This window comes from Periophthalmus magnuspinnatus, chromosome 2 (assembly GCF_009829125.3).
Source record: "Periophthalmus magnuspinnatus isolate fPerMag1 chromosome 2, fPerMag1.2.pri, whole genome shotgun sequence".
In the NCBI taxonomy this organism is placed as follows: Eukaryota; Metazoa; Chordata; class Actinopteri; order Gobiiformes; family Gobiidae; genus Periophthalmus; species Periophthalmus magnuspinnatus.
The window spans coordinates 11,835,618-11,856,275 of record NC_047127.1 but is presented as its reverse complement, the minus strand read 5'-3'; the positions used below and the strand labels follow the sequence as shown (position 1 = coordinate 11,856,275).

Sequence of the window (20,658 nt, the reverse complement as noted above, 5' to 3'; positions counted from 1 at the left end):
TTAAATCTATAATCTAATCTATAACCCATGTAAATTATGTACATAAATACACAATTGGCCTGATATATGGAGAAATCCTGAAGATACCGATGAACCGCACCAATATTAGTGCTAATATACTATCCTGTACTACTATCACTACTACGACTACCATCATCACCACTACTACTAAATTAACAGCTTAATTAAACCAAAGCACGATTCCCCAAACATAACTACTCTGTCACCCCGCTGAACTATTTTCCAAACAGTGAAACAGTCGTAGTAAAAGTTGAGACCGTATAATCGTTTTGAATGAGCTCATGTTTATTGTGGTCAAACAGTGGATCTGTGACTAATGGTCTGCGGCAGGATTTTAACAAACACAACATTTGTTTTGCTCAAAAGTGACAATATTCTCAGCGACGTGTGCAGAGATTTTGACAGTTCGTTTTAGCAGATTAGCAGCAGCTTGATCACAGTTTGAAGGCAAAATGATTAGCAAAAACAATAGCTTACATGCTGCTAACCAAAGCTTTGTTACTCTCGTTAACAATGCACAACTAAGGGCGTGATTTCTAATTTTAGTTGGATACATTTTCTACAATCACTATAATCAATATGTTGAGTTTACATGGCCAATTCATATCAGACTTAAAGCTGCAATATGTAACTTTTCTAGTGGAGGGTCCGTCTCCATGGAGATATTCTTACTTTGCCAAGATTTTCTCGCAGTAAGACATTAAACTGACGTATCTTGCACATATTCAATTAAAGGTGATTTTATTACTCAAAAATACCTTGAGATACATGGATTTTTGCAATGTGCAGGCTCGCCTCTCCACAGATCTGACCTATAACTTTGTCTGCTTGTCTCCGTGGAAATGTTATTACTCCAAGAAGTAGTATGGCGCACAGTATGGCATTAAACTGATCCTTCTTGCATCTATTCAAATATATAGTTGTTCTATTGCGTAACATGTATTCTTATTGTGTGTGGGCTTGCCTTTCCACAGATTAGACCCTGAGTCTTATCTCCATAGAAACAGATGTGTTTAATGCCATACTGTGGGGCATTCTAGCCAAAGCAATATCATCTCCATGGACCTGAAAAGTTACACAATGCATCTTTAATTACTCTGAATTCTGAACTATACTAGACAAAAATGTTTTGTTTACAATGTTTTTTATTTTTCCAGCACATAATTCCAGATGGCGGTACCAAAACATAAGTAGCTTTTTGTTTTATAGTCCATTTTCCTGTAATGTTGTCAGCTCTGTCCCTCTTCCTCTTGTCTCATCCTCTTCCTCAGTACCTCCCCGATGTCCAGGAGTGGGTTAGCTTTAGTGCTAAGTGACTTCACTGCAGCGCTAAACCTCGATGTCTCTGCCTCTCTGCAGCAAAGAAAGGAAAAAAAAGACAGCGTTGGAGATTTAATAAAATACAAAAAAAATAATAATAATACAAATACAGTATAACTCTAAGTAAATAGACTTTTTTTTATTTTTTATAATACTTACAAGAGTTTACGTTTCTGAGATTGCTTCATTTGACTGAAATCGGTGGGTTCTGTCCTCTTCATTGGCCTAAAAAATAAAACAAAAATGCATTATAATATAAAAGATACACAGGTAATCGTAATTTTTTAGATCATAACATGAGAATTAGAACTATGAAATAACATTTATAACACAAAAATATGTCTAAATTAAAGTTTGATTTCATGGTGTCAGTAATTGTGAATAAATGTGAAACCGTGATGTTTCCTTTCACAATAATTAGAACAGTAAAATGTCATGACATCCCAATTCAATGTAAAGTGAACTGGAGCCAGAGTTGATGGAGCCGGATGCCCATAATCACTTCCTATTTATAACGCAGTGGCTAGCAGTTTAGCTATGTCCATCTATGTACACAGGCTATGAACAGTAGCTATCAATCTGCATCTTCAAGCGATCACTCCTCATAGGCCTGTCATGATAAACACATTTTGAAGTGCGATATATATTGTGGAAGTAAATATAGACAATAAACAATACTATTAAAACCAAACCATAAAGCACAGTTGTCCCGCAAATACTTTCTAAATGTACAAAATTGTAAAAAAAAACCTCACAAACTGCAATAAATACATTTTAGCAGTTAGTTTGTGTTTATAACGAGTCTTAGAACTTCATAAATCAACCTTCTACAGCTCAAATCGCATCATAATACAGAAAAATAACCAAAAGTACTATAATAAATATTGACCTCAAAAAGTACTGTTCCATCTGCCATGTATTCACGTTGATATAGTTATTATCGTGACAGGCCTAACTCCTCACAGAACATATTTGGACAAGGTGGGTGGACTGTAGGGCTGAAACAGGTTAACTAATTTACCACAACTAATTGATTACTGAAATACTTGTCAACTAATTGAATAATCGATTAATTGTTTTGCGAGATATACACAGTTTAGAGAGAAGAGGTTTTAAGACAGAACAGAAATTACTTCTCTGTGACGATGTTCCAGAGGCATCACTTTAGCGCCACCTAGCTCAAATGTTTTAAATAGCACATTCACAGACAACTAATCGATTAATCGGAAGAATAATTGCCATATTAAATTGATTACAAAGATAATGGTTAGTTGCAGCCCTAGTGAAGTGCCTTGTCCAAGAACACAACAGCAGCACAACTATATAAATGAGGTTCTGTACTGACTAGCATGCTGCCTGGTCTCCGGTCTTTTCCTGATGAACTTGCATTGATGAGAAAGCTTTAACGCGGGACATTTATACGATGGGTGACAAATGGCGGTGAGGCGGCGCCCTGCGGAGACGAAGACGGACCAAAGATAATTGAAAAACCTGCCCATAAAAAAAGATCCAACAGTAAAGATTTATGTGTGTGAGGTTTCTGCTGTAAAAAATCATGTGTTGGGATCATGACAGGGAAAGAAATGTAAATATACTGTGTTCACACTAAAGCAAGACTAAACCAGGACTAAACCAGGACTAAACCAGGTCTAAACCAGGTCTAAACCAGGTCTAAACCAGGTCTAAACCAGGTCTAAACCAGGTCTGAACCAGGTCTGAACCAGGTCTAAACCAGGTCTAAACCAGGTCTAAACCAGGTCTGAACCAGGTCTAAACCAGGTCTAAACCAGGACTAAACAAGGACTAAACAAGGACTAAACAAGGACTAAACCAGGATTAAACCAGGACTAAACAAGAATTAAACCAGGACTAAACCAGGACTAAACCAGGACTAAACCAGGACTAAACCTGGACTAAACCTGGACTAAACCAGGTCTAAACCATGATAACACTAGGTCTGAACCAGGACAAAACCAGGTCTAGTCCAGGTTTACTAGTACTAGGACTAAACCAACACTAAACCAACTCTAAACCGGGTCTAAACCAGGTCTAAACCAGGTCTAAACCAGGTCTAAACCAGGTCTAAACCAGGTCTAAACCAGGTCTAAACCAGGTCTAAACCAGGTCTAAACCAGGTCTAAACCAGGTCTCGCCCAAAAATAAATAAAAATGAAGGTAGACCATCATGCCCATAAAAGATCCAGCAGTAAAGATTTATGTTTGTGGTGAGTCTGCTGTAAAAAAAAAAAAATCATGTGTTGGGATCATGACAGGGAATGAAATGAAAATATACACACTAAACCAAGACTAAACCAGGACTAAACCAGGTCTCAACCAGGGGTATCTGTGAACTAGGACTAAAGCAGAATTAAGCCAGGTCTAACTCGGGAGTAAACAAAGACTAAACCAGGTTTAAACCAGTACTAAACTAGGTTTGAACCAGGTCTGAACCAGGACTAAACCAGGACTAAACCAGGCTTAAAATAGGACAAAATCAGATCTAGTCCAAAAATAAATCACTCTCAACACTCTTGTCCCGCTTGGTCCTGGTTTGATCCTGGTTTGATTCTGACTTGGTCCTGATGTAAGCTAGGTTTGGTCCTCTTCTAGTCTTAGTTTAGTTCTTGTGTACAACTAAACACTGCTTTGACAATTTTGATGAAATTCATTAGCCAAGATAAATTTGTCAAAATAAATTGTAAAATTTTGATTGAATCTTGATTAAAACGTTGATTGCTTTTTATCATTTGGGCTGGATTGTTATGCAAAATTTAATTAGAAAAGTTAAATTAAAGAAGTCTTAAATACCTAAAACAATCACCACTCTTTTTTATGACATGCCATGTTTTTTTCCTAAATCCGTTCTGACTCTGACTCTGTCTAAATGTTTTCGCACATCACATGTCCTCTGCATCATTACCCAGAAGGCCGAGCGGCGCTGACACGGGGCGGGTGCTGTCGAAATCTTTGTCCCGAGAGGAAAGTGAAACAAATGCATTGAAATGACAGAATCTCTCCCTCTGAATACTCCAGACAAGATGAGACCAAGATGACAAGGGTGACAATTGATTTGGTTTATAAAGGAAGTCTGAACCAGGTCTGAACCAGGTCTGAACCAGGTCTGAACCAGGTCTGAACCAGGTCTGAACCAGGTCTGAACCAGGTCTGAACCAGGTCTGAACCAGGTCTGAACCAGGTCTGAACCAGGACTAAGCCAAGACTAAACCAGGACTAAACCAGGACTAAAGCAAGACTAAACCAGGTCCTAAACCAGGTCCTAAACCAGGACTAAACCAGGACTAAACCAGGACTAGACAAGGACTAAACAAGGACTAAACCAAGACTAAAACCAGCACAAAACCAGGTCTAAACCAGGTCTAAACCAGGACTAAACCAGGACTAAACCAGGTCTAAACCAAGACTAAAACCAGGACTAAACCAGGACTAAACCAAGACTAAACAAGGACTAAACCAGGACTAAACCAAGACTAAAACCAGGACTAAACCAGGTCTAAACTAGGACTAAACCAAGACTAAACAAGGACTAAACCAGGACTAATCAAGGGCTAAACCAAGACTAAAACCAGGATTAAACCAGGTCTAAACTAGGACTAAACCAAGACTAAACCAGGACCAAACCAGGTCTAAACCAGGACTAAACCAGAACTAAACCAGGAGTAAACCGAGACTAAATCGGGTCTAAACCAGAAGTAAACCGGGATTAAACGAGATCTACACACAAACTCCGAACCACGGGCTAGGACTAAACCAGAATTAAACCAGGACTAAACCAGGACTAAACCAGGACTAAACCAGGACTAAACAGGAGTAAACCCAAAACCAGGGCAAAACAGTTCTGAGCACAATATGAGACCAAGATGACTTGAATTTGATTAGAATAACAATATATCCTCTATTATTAAAACCAAAATGACAAGATTTTGATCTATTCGGTGAGTTCTAAACAGAAAATTGTAATTATTTTTTGAATGCACTCAAAAACATGGAAACAATTAGGGAGTGACTGAAAATGAAATTGGCTTTGGAGATATATTGTTATTCAAATTTTCCATATAACATTTTGTCAGATGTAAGTTTTAAGAATAACAATAATCACAGAATGAAATGGCCCATATATTTTTCACAAACAAACATAACGTGAATTGCTGCAGATGTGAGTAATTAGAGACAGTTGCTCCGTCAAAGAGACAGGTGAGTGAGAAGTCAATAGTGAATTAATCGGAGTTTGACCTGTGACCTTTAGAGCTGCGGGCATTACACATTAATGAGTTTGTCAATGAGATGCTGATAGGCACTAATTTGAGCTAGCAACAAACGTAAACATCAACAGCAATTAACTTTTAGGATGATTAAAGGGGCTGTACCTGATGTTTACTGCCAAAAAACATGAAAAACACAACTAGTTCATTTTAAACAGTTTGCAGCGGTCCAATGTTATTCCTCAGTTACTTTATGCATTCAGAGCATCCTAATAATTCATGAGTTTATAAGTGCTTTTCACACCTGTCAGGGACCAGTGTGGAGTTGAGTTATCGTGCATAATTGGGCTGTCTGCATCGTCCAAGTTCAAAATACTCTCTTCCACCTTGTGATGTCATGAAGTGGTCATTTTCAAGTTAATAGCTCCTATTACCTTTAGTTCAGTAGAGATGGGCAATTCCAGAAAACAGTGTAACATAGGACCTTTAAGAAATTAAGGAAGGAGGAAACTAATATTTATTTTATACCGGCTCATATTTTTGGACGAGCTATTTCAGTCTGGTTGTTTATCCAAAGTCTATGAAAAATTAACATCTAAACTGGTTTGTTTTTATTGTTGCTTCAAACCGTTTTTTCTCATAGCAAAATGTTTTCATCCAGTTCATGGGTTTCACAATGATTAAAGATTTAGGACTGTTACCGTAGCAGTTAACAATTTAAAATATATCTTTTGAATGGTGAAAAGTCCTCAAAACGTTGCATATAACAGGAAGGTCAAACCTGCGTATCAGCACAGGACTACATGAGGTCTGGACCAGGACTAAACCAGGTACAACTGTGGACTAGGACTAAACCATGACAAAACTAGGTCTAACTCAGGTTTACATATCAGCACCAGATATAAATATACAAATATGCGTCACTGAAGCAATATGGACGTATGATAACTACAAATTCATTATATGCAAAGCTAAAATGTAAGTGAATGTAATTTGTGTCTTGTTTGAAAATGTGATCACAATGAACAGTTAAAACTATGATTGATTCTTTCAGCCAGTACTTATATCTGATATTTACATGCACAGCAAAAATGTCCTGTAAACAGTTCCATCTGATGTGAGTGACCTGATTTCTCTCTGATTGTTCATGTATGTGCAGGTTTTTAGCATAGACTGTAAATATGAATGCACACAGCTGATGCGCCCATGAGCGTGCTTCCGGCTTCATCGACTCCAATCCTCTTTACATTAGGAAAACTGTTGGCCCTCTCTCCGTAAATACTGGTGTCAGGCTCGTCATTTTGGTCTTAAAGTGCTCGTATTAATCCGCTCTACATGATCCTGGTGTTTTTATTTTGCTATTGTGTCCGTAAATCAAGATATGAACATTAATAACACACAATCAGGTACCTTCTTTCCTCCAGGTCACTCCCACTAGTGTTAGCAACGGGTGTGACTGACAGTATTGCTAAGTGTAGGCTCCCTGTTAAAGCAGTGGTTCAGGTGGGAAGGGGCATTACCGTCAACAGTCTCGCTCCGGATTGGCTCTTTGGTTGCTATGATACTCAGAGTTCCAAATTTGCAGCTATAACTGTTAGCCTCGATGAGCTTTATCTGACTGGAGCCGAACGCTGTGGGTGACGTTATACTCACTTAGTCCACTTCTTTATACAGTCTATGGGTTTTAGGAAGGAAATTATGCAAAGAAAGACGAACTAATGTGGACAAATTTAAAGAGAAAATGTTAAGGTATTTTAAAATCCATGGTACTTTGTCTACCAAATACAACAGATACAGTGAAAATACAAAAATCCATTGATTAACTGACATGTTTGACCAGGTGTTTTTGATTATCAGACTTCTCTTGTGCTGTAAACACTCCCCAAAGTCAGATCTAATTATTGGGTTGTCTGATTACTCTAGTTATCTGATTTATAATGGCCATGTAAATGTACCCAGTAGATTTGATAAGGTATTAGTGGTTAGACTGGAGCTCACCTGCTGTTCTTCCTGCTCTTCTTCCGGCTCATTTCGCTGTTATTAGCATTAGCCGTTAGCTTGTTAGCATTAGGCGCTAGCAGCTGGCTCAGTTCTGGTAGAGCGTCCACGAGCGGCCTGAGGTCTCCCACCACCGGAGTGCTCTTTCTGCGTGCTGCAGCTACCTCCTGCTCCCGGGTCTGCTTTATGGAGCTAATCTCTGGTAAAAAAAAAAGCACAAAAACAAAACAAATATGACTTAGTATGGTAAGAGCTGGCGACAGGTCTGAATACTATGGCGGAATTTGCTGTTTAATTGTCAGATTACAGATGTGTTAACCTGGTTTATGGTGAATATCTCTGTAATTGAATATCTCTGTGACCTGTCCACATGAAACAAAAACTGCCAGAAAGTTTAACATGTTCTCCGTTAGAATAAATTAACTAAATAATGTTGTCGCTGTACTAAATTCAAAACTCAAAAGCTATGATTTCAATACTAATTAATACTTTGCAGTGACATCACGGTGGGGGGGTTCTACATGTATGCCTGTATGTATGATGGAATGTTCAGCAGTTCCCACGTTGACACAATGCAAAAAAAAAATATATATATATAAGTCTGAAAAATCAAAAAAATACAAAATGGATTTAAACACATTTTCACAAAACTACTATAACAGAAGTTTATAATGGAGGTACAGTGCATAAATAATGTCTGATCTGGAGCGTGGCTTATCATCACAGAGTATCAGTGATGATGGTGACCAATACAGAGCCATTAAAAACATGGAAATATATGATTTATTTTTGTTTATTTTACTACTGTTATTTTTCATATTGTATACTGGTTTGTATTTACATGTATACATTTGAGTGTGTTTATGTACTTTATTTGGGAGTTGTGCCCATCTGTGGGGGAGCGGAGGGGTGGGTGGTGATAAAATGTAAAATGTTAAAATGCAATACAAAATATTAATAACAAAAAATATATATACACATTTTCAAGAGCCTGTGATCAATACGCACATTCATGGTCTTGTTTAGGTATTTGATTTTCAACAAAAAAGGTGAAAGTGACTGAATGAAAAACTGACAAATGCTAACATGTGACTGTAATGTTATGTGTGACAGACTTGTTTAACTGTCAACTTTCAGCATCAGTACTTGTTCAAATAAATATCTAGTATAGATACTAGTTTCAGGATCAATTATTATCTACAGATTTGACCATCCCAAACTAAAGTAACATTATTATTTTTTTGTATAGCGTGAAAAAGTGACTGAATAATGAGCATTATTCATTCACACAGCACAAATTTTTGTCGGCTTAGAAGACTTCAAGACATAAGATTAATATGATCAATTAAAAACATTAAATGAGGTTCAACATTTGTACATTTTCTTGAGGATTTGTTAAAAAAAAAAAGTGTGTTTTAGCCCCCTGCAATTAAAACAACTACAAAGTTTCAACAACCCATGAGTGCAACCGAGTACACCAAAGACCATCGCATAGATGAGCTCAAGTCCTCAAAATGGACGCTCCTTTTGTTATAATTTCTCTTAATTCCTGAAAACCCTCTCGTCCGTAGAGCTCTTGTTTCCGATCGAAGCGTTAGCGCCTAATTAGCGTCCTCTGTGGCAGGAGACAGGGATAGTGTTGTCTTACACAGAATTGATTGTCTCAGCACAAGGCTATAGTTTCAGGCTGATGGCAATTATGGAAAATGATGATGATGATGAGGAGGGGGAGGAAGGTGGGGGAAGCGTCTCGGGAGCTGGGGCAGTCACAATTATAACAGATACAGGAACGAATGTTTGCTTTTTAGACCGAATTTGCAAAAAAAAAAAAGGTAAGTAATATGTTCCACTGGTATAATTAATATATTTATTGTGCTCACAGACCAAAAAACATTTATATAGCACCTTTCCACCTTCAAGGCAGAGTGTTGGTGGTGGTTGGAGGAGCAGATGGTGCAGCATTTGTTCTATCGGTCTACCCCAGGTTCCATTCTCAATACTGAAACTTGGGTAAACTGTATTTTTGTATCATATCTGGATATACATTTTTTGACAACACTAGTTAGAGTTGACAATTAACTCAAAACTCTAGTGATACTTTGCCTTCAGCTCCATCCTTGTCTCCCACACACTCTCTCACATACACACACATACGTACACACACACACACACACACACACACACACAGAGAGGTACTCACTGTTCAGCCAGCGATCCCGACGCTCCTTCATCTTCTCCTTCTTACTCTTCAGCTTCCTCTCCTCTGCACCTGTCAATCAAAAACGCTACTTTAGCAACTTTATTTTTAACAACAACTCTAGAAAAATGTATAAAACAGACAAACAATATTTTGTAGAGTGCCTTGTTTTCAGCCAAATGCTTTTAATGGTCTCACTATTCTGTTTAAATCCAGTCTTTTTTTTTAAATCTATGTTTTATTCATACTGGCATCCATTTAAGAGCACGTTTTGTCATTTATGCATAAACCATATACCGTTAAAGGGTTGGTTGGATTATTAAATTTATTTTAGACAATGTTTTTTGAAACCAATTTTTAGTGCAAAAAAAAAATAGAATAAAATAAAATCAATAGATAATAATTAACAAATGAATAGTGGGAAGTTTGTGATAAAAAAACAAAACAAAAATAAAATAAATAAAAATATATAATAAACATGAATTTCTCCCACTTTTCCACAGCCCCCTGAACGCAGCACTGCCCTCCTGTTTGTAGTAGTTAATTCTCTAGAGGAGATCTGGCCTATTATCAGTCTGGCCACCTTGAGTTTCCTGAGACCGGACGTTGACACGACTGGCACCAATGAACGACTCTACAACAATATAGTCCTGGGATATCTGCTATCTGTTTGGGAAGATTACACTGAGAAAACATTTAGAGAGAAAGACGGATTATTTTACAGGTCCTATATTACACAAAATGGATTCTTGTGAACTTTATGCCATGTTATAATGTTGTTACCTCCTCAAAAACATACCTGGAGTTGTGTTTTATTTCATTCACACATGTTTCAGTAATTCTACAGTCTACATCTCCAAAGCTCAAAATGCTCTGTTCCACCTTGTGATGTCATGAAGTGGTAGTTTTCAAGTTAACAACTACTTTTACCTTTTATAACATAGATCAGAAAAGGGTGTAATATGGGCCCTTTAAACAATATATCATCTGCACATTTGGGAGGATTTCACTAAGAAAACATTTACAGTGAAAAACAGTGATAAATTCAAACACAGTAGTGATAGTTGTGGTGCAAAAATAGTTGGACAAATGGCTTTCCATGATGTGTGTTTGGGCCTATCTGACTTCCCCCTTGGTTTCCTCTTCTTTGTGAGTTCAATAGCGTCTGCTCAAGTGTTGCCTGGAAACGTAATGACTTATACCTTAGTCACAACAACAAAATACTACTTGCAAGTCTGATCACCTTGAACAAACCATTAAAGCCACAGCAGGTAACTTTTAAGCCATAAAATAGACTAGAAAAAACATATTTTTTTGTGACTGCAATACATAGAAAAAACATGCATTGTTACTCTTGACCGCACTTGCATCTCCACAAACCTGACTGGCAAAGACTAGGGCCTCCTCCTGCTTGTTTCCATGGAAATGTTGTTCCTTTGGCTATAATCATCAGCATTATGGCATAAAACATATCGATCCCCGTGGAAAATGTTTCAAAGTATGGTGTTAACTTTCTATTTATATGAAATCAGGCAGGTGACGTCCCACCTCCAGAAAGTTATATACTGTTGATTTAAAGTTATGGGTTTCAAAGTGACAAATTAGCACTTCTACCATGACATTTAACAATTTAAAACAAAATGATATCTTTTGAATGATGAAAAGTCCCTAAAATGGCGCCTCTAAACAGAAAGCTGAACCCCTGAATAGGACACAATGACAGGAGCATCTTTCAGACCCAGACCTCAGCCTCGCGAATACTGTGAATACTGTGAATACTGTCCTGCCGTCGCTTTAGTCGATCTCTACACAGATTGATTTCTGAGTGGTTCACATCACGCGCCGCTGCTCATCGAAATGACATGTGCCCTCTGAACTTTGACCTCTGCGGCTGAAACTGAGAGGAGCTGGAGGCAACATAGTCAGTGAGAGAAGCCAGGCCAATACAAGTTCTCACAATAAAAATACAATTTAAAATCTTCAACAACAATATTCAAACGTAAGACTGTGTGACGTTTGATCACTATGATGATTATTACAATACTTTAGAGTAGGAGATGCAACAAGTTCAGTTAAAGGTACAGGTGCATTATGTAACTTTACTGGTCAGTGGTTTATTGTCTGCCACCTGCGTGTTTCCATGGAGATGTTATTGCTGAAATGTTCCACACTATGGGAATAAACTAATCTAGTAGAACTCATTCAGTTAGTATAATATTATAGTTTAAGAAGCTTTTCAGGCCAAAATAAGTCATGTGTGTGGTCTGCATCTAAATATAAAGCATTATCTTGTCCGAGAATCAGGAAGTGCGCAGTTAACATGCTTGTTGTTGTTGGCATTACTTTACTCTGGTCTAGGAAAGTTGTGAAACACTCTTATAAATAAATGTATTGTGCTGTAGGATCAGGATGCTGGGAATGCATAAGGTAAGAAAAGAAAAACTTTGTACTACTGCAGACTGTTTAAAATGAACTATGAAAAATTATGTCTGAAAATAAGTGCATTTTAAAAGCTTGGCCTTGAAAATCGATAAATATTCTAGTTTCTCCTGTACACAAACCGCTAAACTACTGTAGCAACAACTTTACAGGCTGATTTTTTATCCTAAAGAGAATAGAAGATGTTTGTAATGAAAAGGAACAGGGCCAAAAGATACTAAATAACGTAAGGCCAGATGAAGTCATGTTAGATAAAGCTTTGCACTGGAATTTTAGAGATAGCTAGAAGTGGTGCATTCATGGGCTTCAACTTTCCATTTATCCATAGGTCCAGAATGGGGAAAAATCAGGAACATTGTCGTAGTGATTAACAATTTCAAAACAATATATTATATGTTTTGAATGGCTAAAAATCTTCAAACTGTTGCATGGATCAGGAAGCTGGAACCCGGGTGACATTTTGAGCACTTTTCACCATCATTTTTAGTTTTTAGGTGCTAATTGCTATGGCAACGGAGCTCATTATTTATCACTCTAAAACGTACAAATTTGTATCTACAGTAAAGCCTAACACCCGATTTGCTTCTCCTAGACTTTCGGGATGTGGGACCTGACTTTGTGCCTCTGTGTGTGATTTTTAAGTCCTCGTGTGTGTTGTCAGTGTGATTCTGAGCTGCTCTGTCACATCGTAACCACAAAACATCACCACGGGACCAGAGAGGCATGAGGTACAAACTCAAGAAATCGCAAAAAATAATGAGGTGACTTTATTACTCACCTCTTACAAAGTTAAACTGTGTGTCTCCTCCGTAAATAACCCAGACCACAAATAGCGTTATTGATTCTGTTTGAAGTGTTCTTTAAAAGTAAAAAGCTGGGAGTAGATCCTCATGTGTTTGTTTCAAGGTGAAGCTGCTGCAGATTAACGATAGTGAATCTACTTTTGGTGTAGTTTATCTCGAGCTTTCAGTGCAATACAAAAGCATTTATCTGAACTACTGAACCACATTTCGCAAATAATAATAACAGTTTTATCTTGCATCTAAACTAGAAGTGAAATGCTCTGATATTTGGAGCACTTTAGAGTCTCAAATAGAGTCGTTTCACTGTAGACGGAAAAAAAAACTGACAGAGGTGTGTTAGCTTCATTAGACGTTTTTTTTTAGTTTGTGGTGTACGGTCTCTTTACAGCAGCCTTTCACTCAGAGATATCAAATCTAATCCGATTCTCCTCATGTCTGTAATCTGCGCTTTTTGTCGCACAAAAATAAAAAAAAAATCCTGTAGTGTGTAGAGGGCTTAAAGTGACATATGTTGCTGTTTATCTCAACTTGTTGGTGAAAATGTTTTGCACTGATTCAATCTGGCACATTTGTCTGTATCAAAGTAGATATAAAAAAAACAAAAAACAAAGCATTTTAAGTTGGAATTTGGATGTTCATGGTTGATGCTTGATTTAATAATGCCTCTGTCTTTGCTTTAAAAGGTCTTTTGGCTTGTGTTTTATAGTCTGGATTCATGGGATGCATTTTGAGAATTTTTTCCTATTTAATAGATTTTTAAAAAATTGTCAATCGCGATGGTAACGGTCCTAATTTATAATAATTCTGAAACTCATGAACCAACTATAACTAACTATATAAACGTGATTATGATTCCTTCAGTAGTCACAAATATTCTGAACAATCGTTGCAGCCCTACAGTAGTATCACTAAAACAATTGAGGAACTATACTGCACAAAATGAGTGGAGATCTGTGGTTGGACTTGGCATTAAGTTTTCTTTCTTTCTGAAACCTGCCAAAGTCCTCTGTAGAACTCTGTGTGGGCAAGTGCTCCTGCTGCTGAGGCTATGGCTTTATTTCACTGCCTCCAAGACAAAGACAAGGATAATGCAGGCAAAACCCACTCATTATAATGTAGTTATGAAAACCAGGCTGCTATCAATTATAACCACAAAGTATTTGAACAATGAAGTAAATACCAACAGCCACGCTGCCATGCACTAACAGAGAAACAATTAGCCGTTTCACTGTTAGTGCATGGACTAAGTTACTAATGAAAATTCTTGTTGAACTAAAAACATGTGCTGCAGATCGATTGGTCGACTAAAATGGGGGCGTGGCCAAAGCTCTCAAAACGACTGCGTATCTCTGTGTACCTGACGCAAACTACACTCACAAGACTACACCTGCAGGGGGAGTGCATGTAAAAACTATTTATGCAGGAAAAAGTGCTAGGAAACTGTACTTATTTATGTAAATACAGATCAAACTAGTGAATCATGAGTTTAATCTTCCTTTTTACATATAAATACCAACAAAATACCAAACCTTCAAACTCACTCAGTTTTTGTCTCATAAATCCTTATCATCTAAATGTAAAAAATCGACAAATACAAATGTTTGGTTGAATAAGACGCCATTGACCACTTAATGAAGTAAAAAAGCCAACAACTCTGTCACCATGCAATAATAGGAACCATTACCTATTCCATTAAAGAGCAATATGCACAATCTTTATTTTTTTAATAGCTTTCTACTATGTTCCCTCATCAAAAACATGCCAGAAGAGGTTTTATATGACATCCATGCATGTTTGAGTAAATATGCGATCTCTCCTGGGCCTTATTTGAACCCTCCTTATGGTTAGCTGTAAGATTCTGTCCTATGTTCAGAACCCAAGCCACGTCACCCCTGCTCCCACACGACAATTCTCCATAAATATACAAAAACATGACACAAAACTGTACGCAGCAACTTGACAAACCTGATGTGATGTGCGGTAGCTTCATTAGTGGGATGCACGCTGATTGTGTTGTGATGTGTTGCTCTGAAGGGGGAGTGACGCATGGAGAGCAAAGGGAGGAGAGTGAAATTTGTAAAACATGTAAATAGATTGTTTTCGTCTAATATGGTATTTTCGAAACGATAAAAGGAAACATGGTGATCTATGTTAGAGCTTACTTTATTCAAAAGTAGGTTTATTTTTAATGGCCTGCCTGGGATCCAGAATACAAAAATGTGATAGTTGTCACAATGCATCTTCCTGAGTTCAGATGGGAGTGATTGACAGGTGGATTAGCCAATCAGGGACATGCATGATCATATCAAAATAAATATGGACAAAGGAAAGGAAAAAATATCAAAAGACTGAAAAACATTGCGGATTTCTGCAGAATCAATGAGAAAAGCACTAAACTCTGCCAAAGAGGGGGTAGTACACTCCTATGGGGTATTAACTGCTAACACAGAACATATTTAGATCACCATGTTACTTTTTATTGTTTTAAAATTGCTATATTTGCAGAAAATAATGTATTAACAATAAATCAATACCAATAAATCTCTCTTTCGTTTTTGACACTTACATCTCTCTTTGCTCTTCGTGCTACGTCACTCCTCCTTCAGAGCGCTATCACAACACCTCTAATGAAACCACTGCACTAAACCGACTGATATTTCTAGAGAATAATATACAGAGAGATATTATTCTAATATACTGTACAGAGACATATTATTCTGGACTAGCCAGGTGAACTGTAATCAAACTTGTTGAGGCAAAGTTGACCACAGTGTTTATCTTGTTTAAAAAGTGAAAACTCGACGTTAATAATAACTCAACAATGCCTATAAAATATTGCCCCATTTCTCTACGCGTCTTGTTCAAACTTGCTCAGTCTCCTCCCTCTCCGTGTCTCTCTCTCATCCTTTATCTCGTTATAACACAAAACCCAACCAGGCTCAATAATGTCCAACAGAAAACACAGAAAGATAGGCATCTGCTGCTCACTATACATGTGGGTATGAGCTGGTAACACAATATGAGACAGAGAGGGAGAGGAAGAGGGACAGGGGGAGAGAGGGGAAGAGAGAGAAAAGAGAGTGAGGGAGACAGGAGGGAATGAGAGAAAGAGGAAACGAGGGAGAGTTTGGGAGGAGAGGGGCATAGAGGGAGAGAGAAAGAGACAGAGAGGGGGGAGAGAGACAGGAGGGAGGAGGAAGGAGGGGTTAAACATCCCATAGGGGGCATCGGTTTGCTGAAATGGTAAGAAAAGGATCAGTGATTAGGGCTGGAGAGAAAGAAGAGACGCTTAAACGAATGTATTTTGATTTGAGACTTCACAAAATTGCAAGCCACAAAGTTTCTCGAGATTTGGATACTGTGTTAGCTTTACTGCGCTAACAATTTTGCGTTAGTTGTTGTTTCCTTGGGCAACACACTTCACTCGCTTTTTGTATGTATAGATGTGGTCAAATTGAAAACACTATTTGAATGGTTGCAAACACAGCAATTTTAACATATGTTTTACAATTCTACTACTACTACTATTAAAGAGAACACTACCATATAAACACAAACTGCAAATGTAATCAAACTTCTGTCAACATTTTAGCTTTTATCATATGTGAAATATTCAAATATGTCACATTTTCCTGGCATTTGACAAATCGATTTCTGTTCTATGCAAACACAATAGTGGTGTGGTAGTGGTTTAGCGAATTGCCTCTCCCTTTGCCAAGGATCGATTAGCCCGAACGTCATGCTAGCTACAACTGTATCCAGATTTGAACTTAACGGGGTCAATGTTACGAGAGGTCACTGTGAGATTCAATACATTTTTTTCCTATGTAAACACAGTGGTACATGGAGAATATGAATGGTAAAGAGAGAATATTGATTTTAAATAAGGACATTTGCAAACTGGATTTGAAATGGACCATATACGTGAAAATATACTGAATGATTTTACACACAAGCGTTGAGATTGCGATTAGATTTGCGATTTATGTTTTAATAATAGTTAAAAGTTCACATTTTAAACACATCTAGAAAAATTGACAAAAAACTGAAATCTGAACTGACAAACTAATGCAAGAATCCCATTTTAGACCATGTTTGCACAGATTTAAACTGCAGGGTAAGCAGTTTGCAGAATGCAGAATGTAGAATAAGACAGGAGATGTTGTTTGTGGAGGAAATGCTGGTACTTCAAAAACTGCAGACTTTGTGATTTGCTAATTGGGTCCATTCAAACTGCAACTTCGATTTGATTGGAATTAATCTTATCTTAATCCAAGTTTAAGGTTTTACTGCATGAAGAGTTAAAGAAATGTAGGGGAAATACAAATAATTGTTTTGATATTTGGGTTTGAGCTGTTTATTGGTGACATTTTGGCTACGTTCACACTGCAGGGTATGTGGCCCAATGCAGACCTTTGTATGTAGTCGTTAACATTACAACAAAAACGCAACAGCTATTTATCCCTAATGTCAACGAAATGCGGCTGTGAAGTGACCTGCACGCACACAAAAGTACACAACAGAACACGACAGAACACAACATCACAGGCAGCGCGTTGTGTTTGCAGAAGTAAACATGGCCCAGAGTCGTCTCAGCCCTGGAGCATTCGTGTCTATTTCAAGTTATTTGAGCAACCGCAGCCAACATTTACTTAATCGAGCAATTTTGGGAAGCGTATCAAGAAGGAAGAGGGCAAGGATTTCGGTTATGGCCCTGTATGATGGATGAGGAGTTGCTTGAGAGCGAGTCAGGTACATTTAATGCCTCGCTGCGCTGATTCCTTGGCAATTTCTTTGAATACCGCCCGATTACGGTATGATCCCTCGATTTTGGCTTGAACTGACTGGTCCTCCCCATATATTAATGAGCTCCGCAACATCTTCTTTTCTCCGTGGACTGTTCTCCGCTGCTTCATCTGTCATCTCTCTTCACGCGCTCGGATCTATTGGCTCAGAATTGTGACGGAAAATATCAGATACAGGTCACATATGGGTAAAAAATGGGTGGCCTGCAGTGTGAATGTAGCTTTGAGGAGTTTTCACTATTCAAAAGATATAGATGATATTGTTTTATATAATGTTTTAAATGACTGACTGCTAAATGCCAAAAGTCCAGTATTTTCCCCCATTCTGAAACCCATGGACACAGACATTCAGATTCTACAACATTTCCCGTCATCAAAATGATTTCACGGTTCACTCGCTCACTGAAAAACACACAAATTAGACACTATTTTCACTCTCTCACATTCTCTCTCTTTCCCTCCGTCTCTGTATTTCTCTCTCCCTCACTTTGCATCTTTCTTTCTCCATCTTTCTCTCTCACTTTGTTTCTGTTTCTGTCTATATATCTCAAGCTTTGTCTCTCTCTTCACTCATTCTCTCTCCCTCTTTCTCCCCTTCCCCCTCTCTCTCCATCTCTTTCTCTCTCCCTTTCTATCTTTCTTTCTCCCTCCCTTTCTCTCTTATGCTCTCACTTTCTCTTGTTCTCTCCCTCTTCCTCCCTCTTTTGCTCTTCTCACTCCCCTTCATTCTCTCTCTCCATCTCTTTCTCCCTCCATCTCTCTTATGCTCTCACTTTCTCCCTCTTCCACTCTTTCATTCTCTCTCTCTTCCTCTTTCTCACTCTCTTTCACCTTCTCTCCTCTACCCTCTCTCTCCATCTCTATCTCTCTCCGTCTTTCTCTTCTCGCTCCCTCTCTCTATCTCAGACTTTCTCCCTCCCTCTCTCTCTCTTACGCTCCCACTTTCTCCTTCTTCCTCTCTTAATCTCTCCCTTTCTCTTCTCGCTCCCACTCATTCTCTCTTGCTCTTTCACCCTCTCTATCTCACACTTTCTCCCTCCCTTTTTCTCTGTTATGCTCTCACTTTTTCTCGCTCTATCTTCCTCTCTGTATCGCTCTTTCTCTTCTTGCTCCCACTCATTCTCTCCCTCTCCATTTCTCCTTTTCTTCTTCCTCCCTCTCTTTCTCTCTCTCCGCTCCTACAGCCACATTACATTTCGTGGTAATTATTCCTTTATGACAGCCATCACACACAGAGCCCCATATTGATGTAATGACATATAATGTATTGATTTCTCGTATGTGACCCACAGAATGTGCAGTTGACCATAAAGGATGTGAGCGCAGAGGAGCGGCCGCGGTGACTAACGGCTTGTTACTGGAAAGCGGGCGGATTTCAAACAGTGGTCCGCGTACTACGAGTGGAATCAACCATATCTAACTGCCACTTCTTGGTTTAGTTTTGGTTTAATGATGTAACTTTTCCGGTGGGAGTGTGAAGATAGAGCCTCATTAACCCTGGCTTAGTTCTTGTTTCAGTTCATCTTTAGTCCTGCTGTACCTAATTTTGTCTTAAAAACATAAACTAGTTCAACAGAACTAGCTAGTCGTTAAATGGTTTACACTGATCAAAAGATATTCCTCATTTACCTTACGCATTCAGAGCATCCTAGTTATTCACCATGATGAGTTTATAAGCACTACTCAGACAGGAGATGTTATTGTTTGTGGAGGAAATGCTGGTACTTCAAAAACTGCAGACTTTGTGATTTGCAAATTGTGTCCATTCAAACTGTGATTTTGATTTTATTGCGATTAATCTCATCTTAATCCAAGTTTCAGGTTTTACTGCAGAAGAGATAAAGAAATGTAATGTGTTTGCAAATAACTGTTTTGATATATTTGTGTCCGAGCTGTTTATTGGTGACATTTTGGTTATGTTCACACTGCAGGGTATGTGGCCCAATGTGGATTTTGTACATAGTGGGAGTGTGTACATAGTGCCTCTTTAATCCTGATTTAGTTTCAGTTCATCTTTAATCCTGCTGTACCTGATTTTGCCTTAAAAACATGAACTTGTTTAAACAGTTTGCAGTGGACACAGCGGACTTAGTTTGATTTCGAAAGCTTCTTATACAGTATATCTGTACTGCGGCATAACGAATTGTACGCAAATACATGAGGAAAATAAAACAGGTACAGGCCCTTTAATGCCATACTGTGGAAAATTCCAGGCAAAGCATAATAACATCACACCAAAAAGGTACATAGTTGAGCCTTAAATAGCACTGATTAAAAAAGTGTCTTGTTTATGTTCAGGAGATTAATACTGAAGCCATTTTATGTGTTTTTAATGGGAAAAAAGTGACGTGTGTATATATATATTGTTTTGTAAGTTATAACCTATATGAGATGAAAGTATGTACTATTTCACATTAGTAGTATTTGATGAGCCGTGTACGCTCCCCTGTATCGCGTGGCTTCTTTTCATAGTGTAAGAGTGCATTTAACCATAAGGGCCGATCAGCAGTGACAGACGCCTTTATTGGACATATAGATGTGAGTGCAGATTCTTGCTCAGAGCCATACAAAGTCATGACATTCACGCCTCATTGGAGACAATTGCATGCTCATTTTTCATAAAGACAAAGGGGGCTACGCTAACGGGGCTAGCCTGATGGATGCTATCTGAGTTTTTCCATATGCGGTCGCTAACATACGGCGTAGCTCGGAGCATTGGCGACACGCAAGACAGTGACGGTGCCAGGAGGAGGTTTAATATAGGGGACAGTAGAGATGTACAGTGAAGTGTGAGGAGGTCAGAGGTCAGAGGGCATTGAAGGAACAGATGTATGTGGGGAAAAAAAAAATAAAAA

General features: G+C 38.2%; 1 protein-coding gene across 1 annotated transcript in view; it reads right to left on the bottom strand.

Moving 5' to 3' along the window:
* Window positions 1–289: 289 nt before the first annotated feature.
* slx9 (SLX9 ribosome biogenesis factor) overlaps window positions 290–20,658 on the bottom strand; it is a 29,112-nt gene continuing 8,743 nt past the window's right edge. Inside the window, exons 3-6 of the mRNA XM_033977434.2 lie at window positions 9,760–9,828; window positions 7,560–7,758; window positions 1,501–1,566; window positions 290–1,374 (exon numbers count right to left, since the gene is read on the bottom strand). Coding sequence (XP_033833325.1) covers window positions 1,251–1,374; window positions 1,501–1,566; window positions 7,560–7,758; window positions 9,760–9,828 — 458 coding nt within the window. The 3' untranslated portion in view covers window positions 290–1,250. The remainder of the gene's footprint in view (window positions 1,375–1,500; window positions 1,567–7,559; window positions 7,759–9,759; window positions 9,829–20,658) is intronic.